The following is a 15,648-nucleotide window of genomic DNA, read 5'->3' as shown; positions in this document are numbered from 1 at the left end:
TCAACATCGACTCGATATAAACTCGATATATGCTGCATGCGGTTGCAATTTATACATACGACTGAAACATGAAAGTTAAATACCGAACTCGATATGTAAAACAGACAATACACATTGAGGTTTAATTGAAATCGTTTTTAATTGGTAAATGTAATATACAGACATATAATATGTATGTAAAAGAAGTGTTCAACAGACCAAAATGTCATGTGAGGTTTAAAGTATATAAACCTCCGCATGTTTCGTTGGTAAAACCAAATGCAGCAGGCATAAACATCAAAACCTACTTAAGTAGACTTTGTGTTACCAGTCCAGTGCGTTTATTGATATTTTGCTGTACTAACACATGTGTATTTAAACAGACGATGATTTAAATACATGTACTAGGTATATGAGATAATGATTTTTTGAATTCAAAGGGAAATAAATACTAGTTGGAATTAAAAAACAATCATGATGCGTTGGACTTGAAGGGGAAATATTGACACATTCGAAATCAAAAGGGGCTAATTACTGTTTAGAATTCAAAGGAAGACAAGGATTATAACGAATTCAAAGCGAAATTATGTATGGCTAATTCCGTTACCGACAATATCTACGGTTCGTTAACAATGCTTTGATAGATATGACATAATACTATTTCGCCCAAATGTACACCGCGGTAAGATTCATTATTGCATGGAAGACAACTTTGATAAGGAGGTCGTTTATCGTTTTCATCCGTATCAAAGCACACAACCGAATTGTAATAATGGTCATCGGAATAGAAACCTACTTTGAGGCCCAGTTCGTCGGTCGAACAGATGAACGTCGCGATTTGCAAGCTGTCTGAAAAAAACAACAAAGAATGTTCGGAATTTTCGGGATGCGATCTGTTGGTACATAAAGGCTAGCGAAGGAGTTTTTGGATAGTGCATCGGGCCAATATGATGAATTAGTCTACGTTAACTTGAAGGAGACCAGCGACCTAGCCGCAATGTACGTCAATATATGCGCCCAGTTGACTGTTTTTGTTGAATCTCATCCAAACGATGTCAAGTCGTGGGAAAGCATGCTTGTCTGTGCTGTTTCCACTAGAAAAACGCAATACGTATTCTTTTTTGACAATGGCGAATACTTTATTGACAATGAAGCCGAAACTCGCGAACCCCTACAAAATGTGTTTGTGGCTCTTTTGAAACAGAACAATATAAAAGTTATTTTGACTTCTACAACGAAGTTTCAGCTGGAAAGTTTGCAGCGTATCTACCACGTGTGTGAGCTGCAACCGCTAAAGCCGACAGAGACGACGGAGTTACTAACAGCCGAAGCGCCGGAGATGGACTATGACGAAAACTGGGACCCTATTGTCGAACTTAGTGAAGGGTTGACGCTTCTGATTCTCATGATAACGTCCGAGCTTCGGGATGAAGGAGGCATGTTGACGCCGAAGGACATGGCGCAACTGCTAGCGGAATACAGACTGAAGGTCCTTAGTCGAGAGTTTTATCCGGGGAAAGACAGAGTTGGTAGGTGCTTGAGGAACGTAATTTAATGGTAAAATAAATATATCGAGGAGTTTCTTTTTGCCATCAGTTGACTGTACCTGTGTATTTCGCTAACAAATAAATGTTATTGGTTAAGAATATTGTGCATGGAATAAGTTATTTTGTAATGGACCAAAATCTAGCGGTGAATTTGATAAACTGTATGCATATTCACCCGGTAAGATGTGCATCATTCAGGCATTATTTAATGTATATCCCTATCGGTATTACGGGTATTTCATGTATCTAACGCAAGCACTATACAAATTGTATCACTATTTCAGCTGACGTTTACCGGCTGTTCATCGATCGCCTGAGCCCCGTGCTGGAGAGACGGTTCTCAGAATTGGATTATATCCCAGGCTCGTTTACAGCAGAAGAGGCCAGATCGCTCCTCGGTAAGTTTTAAACTAAACACAATTCAAAGTTGATTTCTTAATCACATGCTTCAGAAACGGGTTGCAAAATTTGACAATACTGCAGGCTCGTTAATGGAAGAAACTACCGATATTTCTTCGTAATATTTTAACTATACCTGGCACAAAAACGCATTTGGCCTTTTAAGTTCAGAAAGTTGAAATAGACGTTACTTCAAACCCGCTCACTTCTAGTTCAAACATATGTATTTCTTTTGGCAAACACAGTGGACATTAAATCATGCACAATACAATCAGTATAAGAAAAGGATTGAAACGAAAAAAATAATTCTTATACAGTTTCTCTCCGTGCAGTAGTAGTTACGCTCACTTCTGAACATGCAAAGCGCTACCTAGTTATTGGTGAGCTTAACCTAGTACAAAGTTTTCAGTATTTTATTACTCATGGCTGTGCTGATCTATGTATATATTGATTTCAGATGCCTCGTGTGATAAAGGCATTTGGTACGATATGTTAGGAAAAATGAATAATATTTTTGCATTGAAGCATTGTTTCACGTTGTGGATATATGAAACTTGTATTTTCTGATCGTGTCCAGCAAATAGTCATTGAACTAGTAACATGTATATTCAAGATTTCTTTCCAAGATGTATGTTCGTGATTTCCTAACAAATCTAATGCACTCAAGTTCAACCGCAGATTACCCGACTAAAGCGGTGGTGAAGGACCAAGTGCTGGTCCCTAAACTTAGGCGTCACTTCATTAACTATGATCCCGCGAATAGGCGCTTCAATATACAGGGAATCTTGCGGGAGTGTCTCAAAACGTTTTTCGCTTTGCGGCACATTCCTGGTAACACAAATATATTTCAATTGCCTTTTATATCAAACGTTAAAGTTGCTCCAATGCCCATACATACGGTTCTCATCTTGTCATGAACTTGTGTGGGTATTGTGACCAATAATTACATGTTTGTCAGGGCTGATGCCTTTGCTTTAAGTTATATTCCTCCAGAATATTTACCGAACAGAAATATTCCCATCCGAATGCGTTTGATTACTTTTTCCTGTAAATATACAACTTTTAGGGCTTATTGAATACATGAAGATCTGTATGTATATATATTTGACGGACGCCTTAACTTATTTTACCGTGTTTGTGAATATAATTCATGGGATTTACAATTTCATTATACTGCAATATGTATAACAAAATGGATGCACTGATATATTTCATTGAGTAACGAAATTTGGCAAACAGGGATTTCAATATATTTTTATTACTATTTGTAGCAGGAAAGCTTGGCTTTAAATAATAAAGGGTTAAACTATTCAAATGTCGCGATGGCGTGGTGTACAAGTGTTCACCTAGAGATCTTGAGCTCCATCGTTCGACCCCCACTGTGATGGAGTTTGCAAGATTTTAAGGTCTGAAGACACTAAGTAATGGTTTTTCAACGGACTGGAGTTTGTCTCAACAAACCTTATTAAAAGTCTCAAACCTTTCCAAGAAGCCGCAAGCGTTTCTGCCAAACGTTCAACGAGGTAATGACGAGCATATCTCGACGTTATACGTCACAGGAGTATGCGAGCGCCTTGGCGGACTTTGCGTTTGAGCAGCCGAACCTGCAGAAGCTGTTGCTGGAGATACAGTACACGACACAGGACACTTACACGTTCTTTATACGGATGGCAACTGAGTCCACACAGTTTATTGAGCAATATCTCGCAGGTAAAGCAATAAACTGATCCGAGTTTACCACAAATGAGCCGCGTCCATTTCCATCTGTATTTAAAAAAATATCGCGTGTCGTGTTAGTATTGAACATAAGTTAAATAACATCGCCGATAAATGTGTTGCCCATTATGAACACTTTCAACATGGGACCGCTTTCTTTTTTTCTGTTGGATATAAACTTAACTGTTTGAGGATGTTATAGAAAATCGTAACTGTTTTTGTTCAACATTACTTTATCTAGTATTGACCAAAGTATTTTATTATCGCTTTTATGTATATTTTCCGCTTCAAACTGTTATAAAAGGAAGACACTCGACATTCGCTAGCGTATTTAACTTCCGTCAAATTTCATACTTGACAGAATTGTGCATATCCTAGACATGTGCACATCAATCCACTAGAAGTTTGAGGAAATGTAAACTTGAGCCCCAAGTGCAAAAACAAACAGTTTTCTCTCACGATCATACACGCATATGATAATAATTGCGGATTTAAAATATTCAATCAACTTTGTTAAAACACTACGAGCCTTCACTTACATGCTGCATTCTCACGAAAATCCATATGTTTGTAAAACAAATGCATACAAATGTAATTATATGTTTTTATTTTCACTTAATCTTTCTATGTTTTTTTATTGTTGTTATTCTGACTCATGTATATTCATGTTGGCATTTTTGCTTTATTGTTTTTTGACGATGAGCTGTATATGCTTAAGTCTTAAATAAACTTCTAGTATATGTTCTGCTCTGTTTTGATAAGACAATAAACATCATAGTCTATACCACTTTCATGTTTGTAAAAGAAACGCTAGACATTTGTGAACTAGTGTGGTGTTAATGTGTTTAATGTCATAGGAATTATGAAATTCTCACATGTAGTAACAGAAATGAGCTCTGAAGTAAAACGGTTCAATAAAAAGTAAATAAATTTCAGGATGTTTGGTTATTTAATACGTTACATTAACAATATAAAGGGACTGTTAACCACGAATGACGAAAAAAGAAAAGTTCTAAAATACAGTATTTTTTAAAAATTATTAGTTTATATTGGTTTAAATATCACGACTGGTATATAACATTACTTGAAAAAAAGATTTTTTTATGTTTACTTTATTTTTGTATTTATTTATTTTTACTGGGTATGTATACCAGGTAACTACCAGTTAACTATAAATAACGCAAGTAGATTGATCATTATCGTCACGAGATAAAGTTAACCCAGGAATGCAAATTGTGCATGCATAGAGAAGTGTATATATTTTATATATAAAATGATCAATCTACTTGCGTTATTTATAGTGTGTATATCGTTATGTCACCTATTTTCGCGATGTTCTTTCAATTTCACATCGCGTAATTATATTACCGAATATACTGAAAATATTATTTTGTTTTCAAGTAATATAATATACCAGTCGTGATATTTTAATCAATATAAACTTATAATTATAAAAAAATACGTATTTAAGAACTTTTCTTTTTTCGTCATTCGTGGTTTACAGTCCTTTTAAAGGTGATAATTAACCTTTTCGTGAGCGTTTTTGTTTCTTTAACATCCAGTAAATGATTTAAGTATATATTTAACTGAACTGTCCCATTTTCACTACTCGGCATCAAAGTCAATGCATGTACGAGTAGTAACGATATGTTATATTTTTAATTAATAGTTATTATTTCCAGGAAACTCGGAGGATTTCTACAGTCAATGTCATCGTGCAGCAGACCGATACGGAAAGAAATGGACAAAGTTGCTGTAGATCTGGCAGTGGGACACCTGTATACTTATGTTAAAATACTTTAAATATATGGAATGATGTATGAAATACATGTACCTAGATAACAATAGCTAGACTAGAATCATGTTAACTAATTTATGTTCACTTATATATACACTAATTAATGTGTAATATATGGTAGCTGTAAGTCTGCTGAATTGTTCGTGAACATTTATATCAACATTATTTGTGTGTGTTTGTGGTACAATATATTCAACATATATTCATGTCCCATTTAAGTGTCGCATGAATAGATATCGTTGCGGGAAATTAAAGTGGATTATAATTTGCCACACACAAATAGAAAAGAGCATTTTATTTTATAGCGATATTTTGTCTGTTTACTCTAAATGTCAACTTAACTTTATAAATCAGATACTGATCCTGGTGGTAACATTTACTTACGCTTACTTTAAATCAATGTCGATGATTATATTGATCATACTTATAGTGCACTCGAATGTTTAAAGGGTACATAATACACGATGTACAAACGGCGGTCCATATGGTGAATAAAATTGGTCTATAAAATAGGGTGGGTGTTACCGGTATGTCTGAGCATCCGCAAAGTCTGGCCAGGAGCTACTCTGTCCGCTTTACAAATGGCATAAGACACATTTTCGCATGACGCGTGACTCATACCATCTATTAGCACAATTGTCCAATAAAGAAAGCAATAATTTTATCTTATCCATTTTTGTCATCTTTACGGAAAGTGCAACATAATAATTAAGCAGAAAAGTCTTCTTCCGCAAAAAATAACGGATTGATGGTATTAAAATCCTCAATGAAATCGAAAGGTAATTTTAATTATCAATTAATACAAATCCAGAGCATATCTCGTTTAAATTGCTGATAATAGTTTCAATTGACCTATTTCTTTTCTTGCGGTTTTTATTTGTTGACAGCACACTATTTTTGATAGATTTGGAAGCAAGGACAATAATACATAACGCTTTGTAAATCCGTATTATCAGTCAGTTTATCAATAGGTTATACATTTTACCCGATACAGCAATTTAACCAAGTTTATTGAAATCGACTACATTACAACAAAAACATTGCATGACCCCGTGTATGGGTAAGCTTACTATATCTTACTATTCCACCTGGGCTCAGTGCGTTTCTAACTTGCCACATACGTGTCAAGTTACAAACGTACTGAGCCCCGGTGATACAGATAGAGCCAATTAGAACATTAATAAGCCTATAATAGCGGGTGTTTACCGTTTTAATGACAGTAAAGCGATAATTTAAAAAAATCAGATTTATTTTGATGCATACTAACCATAGATAATGCGTTAGGAGTTTTATCCTCGCAACACAAGATGTAATCTACAGAATATCTATATCAACTTAAACTAATACATATAATAAAACAAATCTCAACAAACCAGTGAAATTCTAGGTCAAAATAACCCCAAGAACATAACTTATTGTAACTTACTCACAAAGAGTCGCGTCGTGCGAAAATGGGTGTTATGCCGTATGCGGCCAGCGTAGCTCCAGGCCAGCCTGCGCATTCGCACAATCAAGTAAGGTTTCGTTGTCTCTTTTGTGGACATGGTAGCTCCTGACCAGACTGTGTGGACGCGCAGGATGGTCTTGAGATCCGCTGGCCGCGTATGGCATAACACCCATTTTCGCATGACGCGGCTTATATATGAAATGAACTGATGACGAAAAGAACTGAATCAGTTTATAATCCGTTAAGCAGTGTACAGTCTACTTAATAATCATTATCATGCTTTGTTCTATTTAGTTCTGAAACAAAGCTTAACGTTTGACTAGACTTCGCGCACGCGTGCATTCTACACAAATCAATCAAACCGAAAAATGTAATTTAATAATGATTACTTCTGGCACACCTTACGAAAGTTATACCTATTTACGCAGTTGGTATAGTTCACTCTATGAAGGCTTAATGATGTTTTAAGTATTGTGTACACATAGGATAAACGTCATTCACTTTTAATTAGCTTTATATAATTATCGTTTTTAAAATATATCCTTACGAAAATAGTGACAGGCTTAAATGGACATTGTTTGGCAGTGGAACTGGGGTTAAAACTTATCTAAAATAATCTTGAATAAACAACAGCGTTGAGATAGCAGTTGAAATATTTGGAAACGATACAATCGTATTGAAGTATTGAATGAATGACACGGAGAATCGACAACTATTGGCGATACATTATTTATAATAGTGTTAAACTACATGAAGTAAGTTTATTTTTTCCATTTGGAGTAGACTTCCATATATATATATATATATCTTTCTATATATTTATATATTTATTTTATATATATATATATATATATATATATATATATATATATATATAGTTATATAAGTAAAATGTAATAATCCAGATTGTGAATATTATATAATAAAAGTAAAAACACGTGTCTGGGATTTTAAATATATATTGATTTAGCCAACGCGTTTCGCATAGCTCATCAGGGCATAATACAATATATTACAACGTCAAAATGTCATGGAGATAACGTCATATCAATTATGACGTCATAACGTCAATAAATATTAAATGAAATTTAATTTGGGTTTAAATACATGTATAAAAGCACTTTCCATCCCTTAACATGAATTACTTTCAAAATCAACACAAAAAGACAAGAGTAATATAATTCCATTTATTTCAACACAAAATCCAAAAAATAAAGAACTGTTTGGCGTATTAAAAAACAACATTGACATTTTACAAACAGACCCGGTTATGAATAAAATAATTTCAAATCAGAAGATAATAAAATGTAAGCGACAGCCACCTAATTTAAAACGTCTGTTAACCAAATCTTACTTTTCATCTCAAGAACCAAGAGTATCCAAATGTAATGACTCTAGATGCGCCCTGTGTGGTTATATTATTGAAGGGAATTCTTTTGATTTTAATGGCAAAATGTTCAAAATAAAAACTAATATGTCATGTGATATACAAAATGTGATTTATGTATTATTATGCAATGGATGCAAACAATATTATATAGGCCAAACTGGCGATAAACTTAGAAATAGGCGATCTGTCCATGAACAACAAATGCGAGACCCCTCAACAAGACAGATGCCTTTAAGTAAACATTTAGATGAATGTTCACATAATGAACCAAAATTTAAAATATTTCCATTTTATAAGCTATTTTCGAACAATATTTCAGCTAGGTTAGCAAAAGAACAACATTTTATACATGTATTTAAACCCAAATTAAATTTCATTTAATATTTATTGACGTTATGACGTCATAATTGATATGACGTTATCTCCATGACATTTTGACGTTGTAATATATTGTATTATGCCCTGATGAGCTATGCGAAACGCGTTGGCTAAATCAATATATATTTAAAATCCCAGACACGTGTTTTTACTTTTATTATATATATATATATATATATATATATATATATATATATATATATATATATATATATATATATATATATATATATATATATATATATATATCTTTCTATATATATATATATATATATATATAGAAAGATATATATATATATGGAAGACTACTCTATATATATATCGTTCGAAACAAGGTATGTGATAAAGCACAGCATATTGGCGATGTGTACTATACAATGTATGTCAGAATAATTATCATGTATACCTTGCTACATAATAATTAATATATTCATATGTGAACACCTTAAGTTACTACTTGTATACGTTTTATTCTATCGTTTTGGTTAATTGTAAGGAACATATAAGGTAAGTACATACACCAATGCGTGAGGAATGTGTAATAATAAATTTTATTTAAAGCAATATAAGCAATAACAAAATGGTATTAGACGTAATGGACGTTTGAAATTATAATGAAATTTAATATTCAATACTTCCTTAAATATAAACCACGTTCGGATATTTGAGACTCAACAATGCTTGTTTGCAAACGCTAATAAATTGAATTAGTATAAAGATATTTCTTAAATGTGGCGAACAATATTTGTTGTAACAAAATTGTTTATTATATAAGAACGATGAAAAGCTTTATTTTTTCAAATGATATATTACATGTATTTATCATGATTATGGATCCAATATACATACAAATGTATTCATAAATAATATTTTATTTTATTTGGGCATATGAAGCATACAAAGTTCGAGATATAAAGTATTTACCAATCCAACCGATAAGATATTAGCCTCGTTCTGGGAAAACGGCGCTTAATGGACAGTATCGTCCCATATAAGCCTTTGTTGTCCAGAAAGGCTTATCGGGGACTTCATTTTCCACCTAAGCTGGATTTTCCCAAAAAAGAGTCCTCCTTTAAACGAAAAATACCATAAAAGCAGAAGTAATCGTCGCTTATAGTCATATGTGGACTGCACAGTCTAAACTGGAACGACACTTTACACACATGCATTAAGCCCCGTTTTTTCCAAAGCAAAGCGCATATTTTTTTTTTAATGTTTATCAATCTGAATTGAAAATTGACCACTTGTCCGGTGTACTCGTGTAACAAATTTATAATTTTTTAATTAAAGGGACCTTTTCACAGTTTTTGGCATGCACTGAAGTTTGTCATTAAATGCTTTAAATTGATAAATGTAAATCATCGGAACTGCATAGCTCCAGTAAACAACAAGAATAACAGTAAAAAAAATCCTCAACTGGGTTCGAAGCACTGGACCTTTGAGTAATAGTTTAACAATTAAACCACACAACCATCAATGCTCACACAGAGAGCGGTGTATTTTATACTTTATATAAGCAATCATCGTAGTGTCACAAAATATAACGATACCAACAGAATTCCTCACCTTATTCAATCGTTTCGCTTTTTTATAAGCAGGTTTTAAAATCGTCAAACGATGCATATAATGGATATTTTAGAGCATGTTCAATGTTCAATATTACTGTTTCCTCGCAAATATCATCACTACAACGAAAATTTTCCAATCTGAAAGAATTTATTTTAATTTTGTCATTTAAGCAAAATGAGAAAAGGTCCATTCAATGTGCAGGCTAACAATTTCTTTATTTTCCAGGACCAAGGATGCCGATTGCAAAGTCTCGCAATATTCCAATGAACCATTGGAGACTCAGGAAAAAAGTGATGCCTAAAATAGTACAACTGGAAAATGCACTGCCTGCGCGCTTTCCGGACGAACTTGAAATGTGGACGCCCTACGTCGACAACGGCATTAATATCAACAATGCGCGAACACTACCATCCCGTACCCGAGATTCATCGTCTAAATGTAGGAAGTATCGCAATTTATTTGAATATAGTCAACATAACGAGGACAAATTGGATCTTACTCGCCGGTTATGGAAACTTCCGAGCATTGGTAATAACTTCCTACCGTTCCGAAAATGTAACTCACGAAAGTCGACTGATGCTCACGAAGATATAGCTCGGTACAGACCAAAATTTAACCGCTGTATTAGCAGACAGGTACACGAAAACACGTTGATTTTACCACTCATTGAAACGTCAGAACGCGTCAAAAGTAACGTGTATGATCCTACAAATCTGCACGAGAAACTATACGTGTTTCGGCGCTACAAAGGGACTTGACAACGAGAACGCTTCGTGCGGGATGAAATGCACATTCCAGATGTCTTTACACAGTGTTTCACGTGCCGCGAATGTCAGAAACAATACACGTCCGAAGTGTACTCCCAGTCATTACCAGATCGCAACAGCAAGTCCTCCGCTTGCTTGTCGACGTCAACATTGACGTCATATTTAGAAAGCAATAAAACGGTGCCCACTAGTATGTCGGGTAAACGACGGACGTTGCGACGTCAGCATTGCGACGTTCTCGGAGAACGCTACTGTCAGTCGTGTATGGAGCTACGCAACAAGGGATTCTCTCGACAGATTGAAGGCTCACTAATAAACAATAATAATATCGCGAATGTTCATAACAAGTCACGTTATTAATGTTACTTACCATCACATTCATCGTTATAGTTAAAATCCACCTCATCATCATTTCATCAATATGAAAATTCATTTTTTGTCTTATGCATTATATTTCAACAAACAAAATAACCTCTGCCGACTATGAAAAATGTATACAATACATGTCTGTTAATTGATAACTATCAAACGACATTAGAAAAATAATAAAGCGTTTGTAACGCGTTTCATAGATAGTTGAGAACAAAAGTATATCACCGACATAGCGTTCAAACTACCTTGCACATTCAAAGGACTGCGTTTTGTAGTAGAAGCGCGCGATTTTTTGCTTCTTGAGGACCCTGGTTCGAGCTGCAAGGAGAGCTCTTTTTTGTTATTGTATATCAAAATTATTTAACACAATTTCAAAAACTAAATCTTTGTTAAAACATTCATTAAATGACATTTAAAAAAATACTTAAATCCGTGAGCAAGCCCCTTTAATGCGGTCTTTTTTGTGTAAGCCATCAAGAAAAAAGTGATGGTAAGTGATAAGTGATATAAATATTGTCAAATACACACTAACAAATATCATACATGTAAGCTCCTTAATATACTACATGTAGTTTGTAAGTACAAAATGTAACTGCTGTTATCACTTTTGTTCCGTCTCGCTTATGAATAAAATATGAGTCGCGTCATGCAAAAATGGGTGTTTTGCCTCCACAGTCTGGCAAGGAGCTACGATAACCGCTATAATGCAAACAAGGTCTTGTGGTTTCATAAGTGGGAAGTGTAGCTCCTGGCAAGAATGCGAAAATGCGCAGGCTGGTCAGGAGATACGCTGGTCGCATATGGCATAAGACCCATTTTCGCATGACGCGGCTCATATAATGTATAATAACAATGGTCACAATGCTATATTTCCTATATAGAAAACACATATTTTATTGTATCGATTGTTGTCATCTTCACGGAAGATGGGGCGTTATAATAAAGCAGAAATATTTTCTTCCGCAAAGTAACGTAATGATGCTATTAAATCCTCATTGAAATTGAAAAGTAATTTTAATTATCAATCAATATAAATCCACAGAATATCTCATTTAAATTGCTGACAAAAGTTTCCATTGATCTATTTCTCCTCTTCTTTTTATTTGTTTTAAAAAAATTCTGACAGCACGCGATTGTTGATAGATTTGAAAGCAAGGAAAAAAATAATTCTTTATTAAATCCTTAATATCTGTCAGGTCAGTAGCTTATCAATTGTACCAGATACACCAATGTACCTAGTTTATTGAAATCGACTACAATACAACAAACACCTTGCATGGCACCGTTTATGGGTAAACTTACTATTCGTTAAAGAAAGTGTCAAGTTTCAAACGTACTGAAACCACAGATAGAGTCAATTAGGAAATCAATAAGCGTATCATAACGAGTCTTTAAAGCTTAAATGACATTAAAGCGATAATTTAAAAGTTCATATAAGGATATCTATTGTGATGCAAACTAACCATAGATACGTCGTTAGGAGATTTATCCTCGGAATACAAGTTGTACGGTAAGATAGAGAATATCCATATTAACATAAACTACTTAATATAACAACAAAATTTAAACCAACTACTGAAATTCTAGGTCCAAATAATCCAAAGAACATTACTTATCGTTACCTACACAAAAATGAAAATGGATACTATGCCATATGCGGCCAGCGTAGCTCCAGACCAGCCTTCGTATCCTAACAGTCTGGTCAGTGCTACCAGAATACGCGAGTGCGCAGGATGGTATTGAGCTCCGCTGGCCACATATGGCATAACACCCATTTTCGCAATACGCGTCTTATATAAGAAATCAACTTATGACGAAAACAACTGAATCAGTTTATATCCAGTTAAACAGTCTACAGTCTACTTAATAATACTTATCGTGCTTTGTTCTGTTCAGACCCGTCACACAGCTGAATGTTTACTAGACTTCGCGCACGCGTGCATTCCACAAATATCAATCAAACCAACAAATGTAATTTAATAATGATTACTTCTGGCACACTTTACAACAGTTATACCCATTTACGCAGTTTGCATAGTTCACTGTATTAAGGCTAACCGATGTTTAAGTTGTGTATTGTGTACAAATAGGATAAACGTCAGTCGCTTTTACTTAGCTTAATATAATTATCGTATTACAAAATATCCTTAAGAAAATAGTTACAGGATAACTGTTGAATATATGTACACTTCATTGTCGGAAGTGGCTTAAATGGAATTAGTTTGGCTGTTGAATATATGTACACTTCATTGTCGGAAGTGGCTTAAATGGAATTAGTTTGGCTGTTGAATATATGTACACTTCATTGTCGGAAGTGGCTTAAATGGAATTAGTTTTGCTGTTGAATATATGTACACTTCATTGTCGGAAGTGGCTTAAATGGAATTAGTTTGGCGGTGGAACTAGGGTTAAAACTAATATATAATAATCTTGAATAAACAACAGCGTGCAGATAGCAGTTGAAATATTTGGAAACGATTAATTCGTATTGAAGTATTGAAGGAATGACACGGAGAATAGACAGCTATTGACAATACATAATTTATCTGAGCATTAAACTACATGCAGTCAGTTTTAATTTCAAACTTGGAGTAGTCTACCACATATATCTCGGCGAAACAAGATATGTGATAAAGCACAGCATATGTGTACTATACATTGTATGTTTAAAATACCAAAATAACTGTTATGCATTAATACATGAACACACCTCAAGTAACTATTTTAATACGTAATAGTAAATCTTATTTGATACGATTAAGTCGTCAGTCATACACCGATGTGTGAGGAGGAATGTGTTATAATGTAATACATTTATATAAAAGCAACATAAGAAATAACAAAATGATACTGGTCGTAATAGACGTTTTAAATTATAATTTTAATAGTTTTAAAAATAGCTAGCATATAAGCATACCTACTGCAAGTAGTTTATTGATCACACATGTCTACAGTCAGTTTGAAATTCATTTAATATTCAATACTTCCATTAATATTAACTACGGTCGGATATTTGAGACTCAACTATGCTTGATTGTAAACGCTAATTAATTGCAGAAGTATAAAAAAAATGGCGAGCAATAATTGTTGTAACAAAAAAGTTTATTATATATGAACAATGTAAAGCTTTATTTTTAATTGATATATTACATGTATTCATCATGAATATTATTTCAATATATACATACAAATGTATTCATAAATTATCTTTTATTATATTTTGGGCATGTGAAGCATAAAATGTTCAGATTAAAAGCATTTACCAATTCAACCGATTAGATATGACCCTCGTTGTTGGAAAACGGGGCTTAATGCACAATGTCGTCCCATATTAGTCTGTGTTGTATAGAAAGGCTTATCAGGGACTTCACTCTCCGCCTTAACTGGGTTTTCTCTAAAACGAAAAATACCATACCATCGGAAAGTGTCGTCCCTAATAAGCCTCTGTGAACAGTACAGTCTTATCTGGGACGACACTTAACGCACATGCATTAAGCCCTGTTTTCACAGAGCGAGGCTCGTATATATTGTAAATGTTTATCAATCTGAATTGAAAATTGGCGGCTTGACAGGTGTACTCGTGTAACAAATGTATGAATTTGTAATGATTGTGCAGGCTTACAATTGTTTTTATTTTCCAGGACCAAAGATGAAGAATGCGAATTCTCGAAATATTCCACTGAACCATTTGGGAGTCAGGAAAGAAGTGATGCCTAATATAGTACAGCTGGGACATGCATTGTCTGCGCGATTTCCGGACGTACTTGACATGTGGACTTCCGTCGTCGACAACGACAGAAATATCAAAACTGCGCGAACAGTTCCATCCCGTACCCGAGAATCATCGTCTAAATGTAGGAAGTATCGCAATGTATTTGAATATAGTCAACATAACGACGACAAATTAGATCTTACTCGCGGGTTATGGAAACTTCCGAGCATTGATAATAACTTTCTACCATTCCGAAAAAGTAATTCACGAAAGTCGACTGATGCTCACGAAGATATAGCTCTGTACAGACCCAAATTCCACCGCTGTATAAGCAGAATGGTACACGAAAACACGTTGATTTTACCACCCATCGAAACGTCAGAACGCGTCAAAAGTAACGTGTATGATCCTACAAATTTGCACGAGAAATTATACGTGTTTCGGCGCTACAAAGGGATTGGACAACGAGAACGCTTCGTGCAAGATGAAATGCACATTCCTGGCGTCTATCCACAGTGTTTAACGTGCCGCGAATGTCAGAAACAATACACGTCCGAAGTGTACTCCCAGTCAT

The 15,648-nt window shown here is 34.4% G+C and overlaps 1 protein-coding gene across 3 annotated transcripts; it reads left to right on the top strand.

Moving 5' to 3' along the window:
- The first annotated feature begins 269 nt into the window (after nt 1-269).
- LOC127857586 (uncharacterized) lies at nt 270-5,805 on the top strand. Of its 3 annotated transcripts, none has more exons than XR_008038511.1 (4): nt 270-1,508; nt 1,811-1,924; nt 3,485-3,635; nt 5,324-5,805. XR_008038511.1 is itself a non-coding variant. In XM_052394061.1 (3 exons), exons 1-3 carry the CDS (start codon nt 977-979, stop codon nt 5,398-5,400), a joined length of 723 nt encoding a protein of 240 aa, XP_052250021.1. In that variant the 5' UTR covers nt 270-976; the 3' UTR covers nt 5,401-5,805. The 3 variants fall into 3 exon arrangements, 1 of the variants encoding a protein (XP_052250021.1); XR_008038512.1 differs by having other exon boundaries at nt 3,197-3,635; XM_052394061.1 differs by lacking the exon at nt 3,485-3,635.
- Nucleotides 5,806-15,648: the final 9,843 nt, after the last annotated feature.

Source organism: Dreissena polymorpha, chromosome 14 (assembly GCF_020536995.1).
Source record: "Dreissena polymorpha isolate Duluth1 chromosome 14, UMN_Dpol_1.0, whole genome shotgun sequence".
NCBI lineage: Eukaryota > Metazoa > Mollusca > Bivalvia > Myida > Dreissenidae > Dreissena > Dreissena polymorpha.
The sequence above is the reverse complement of the archived record's forward strand: the minus strand, read 5'-3'. Positions and strand labels throughout refer to the sequence as shown.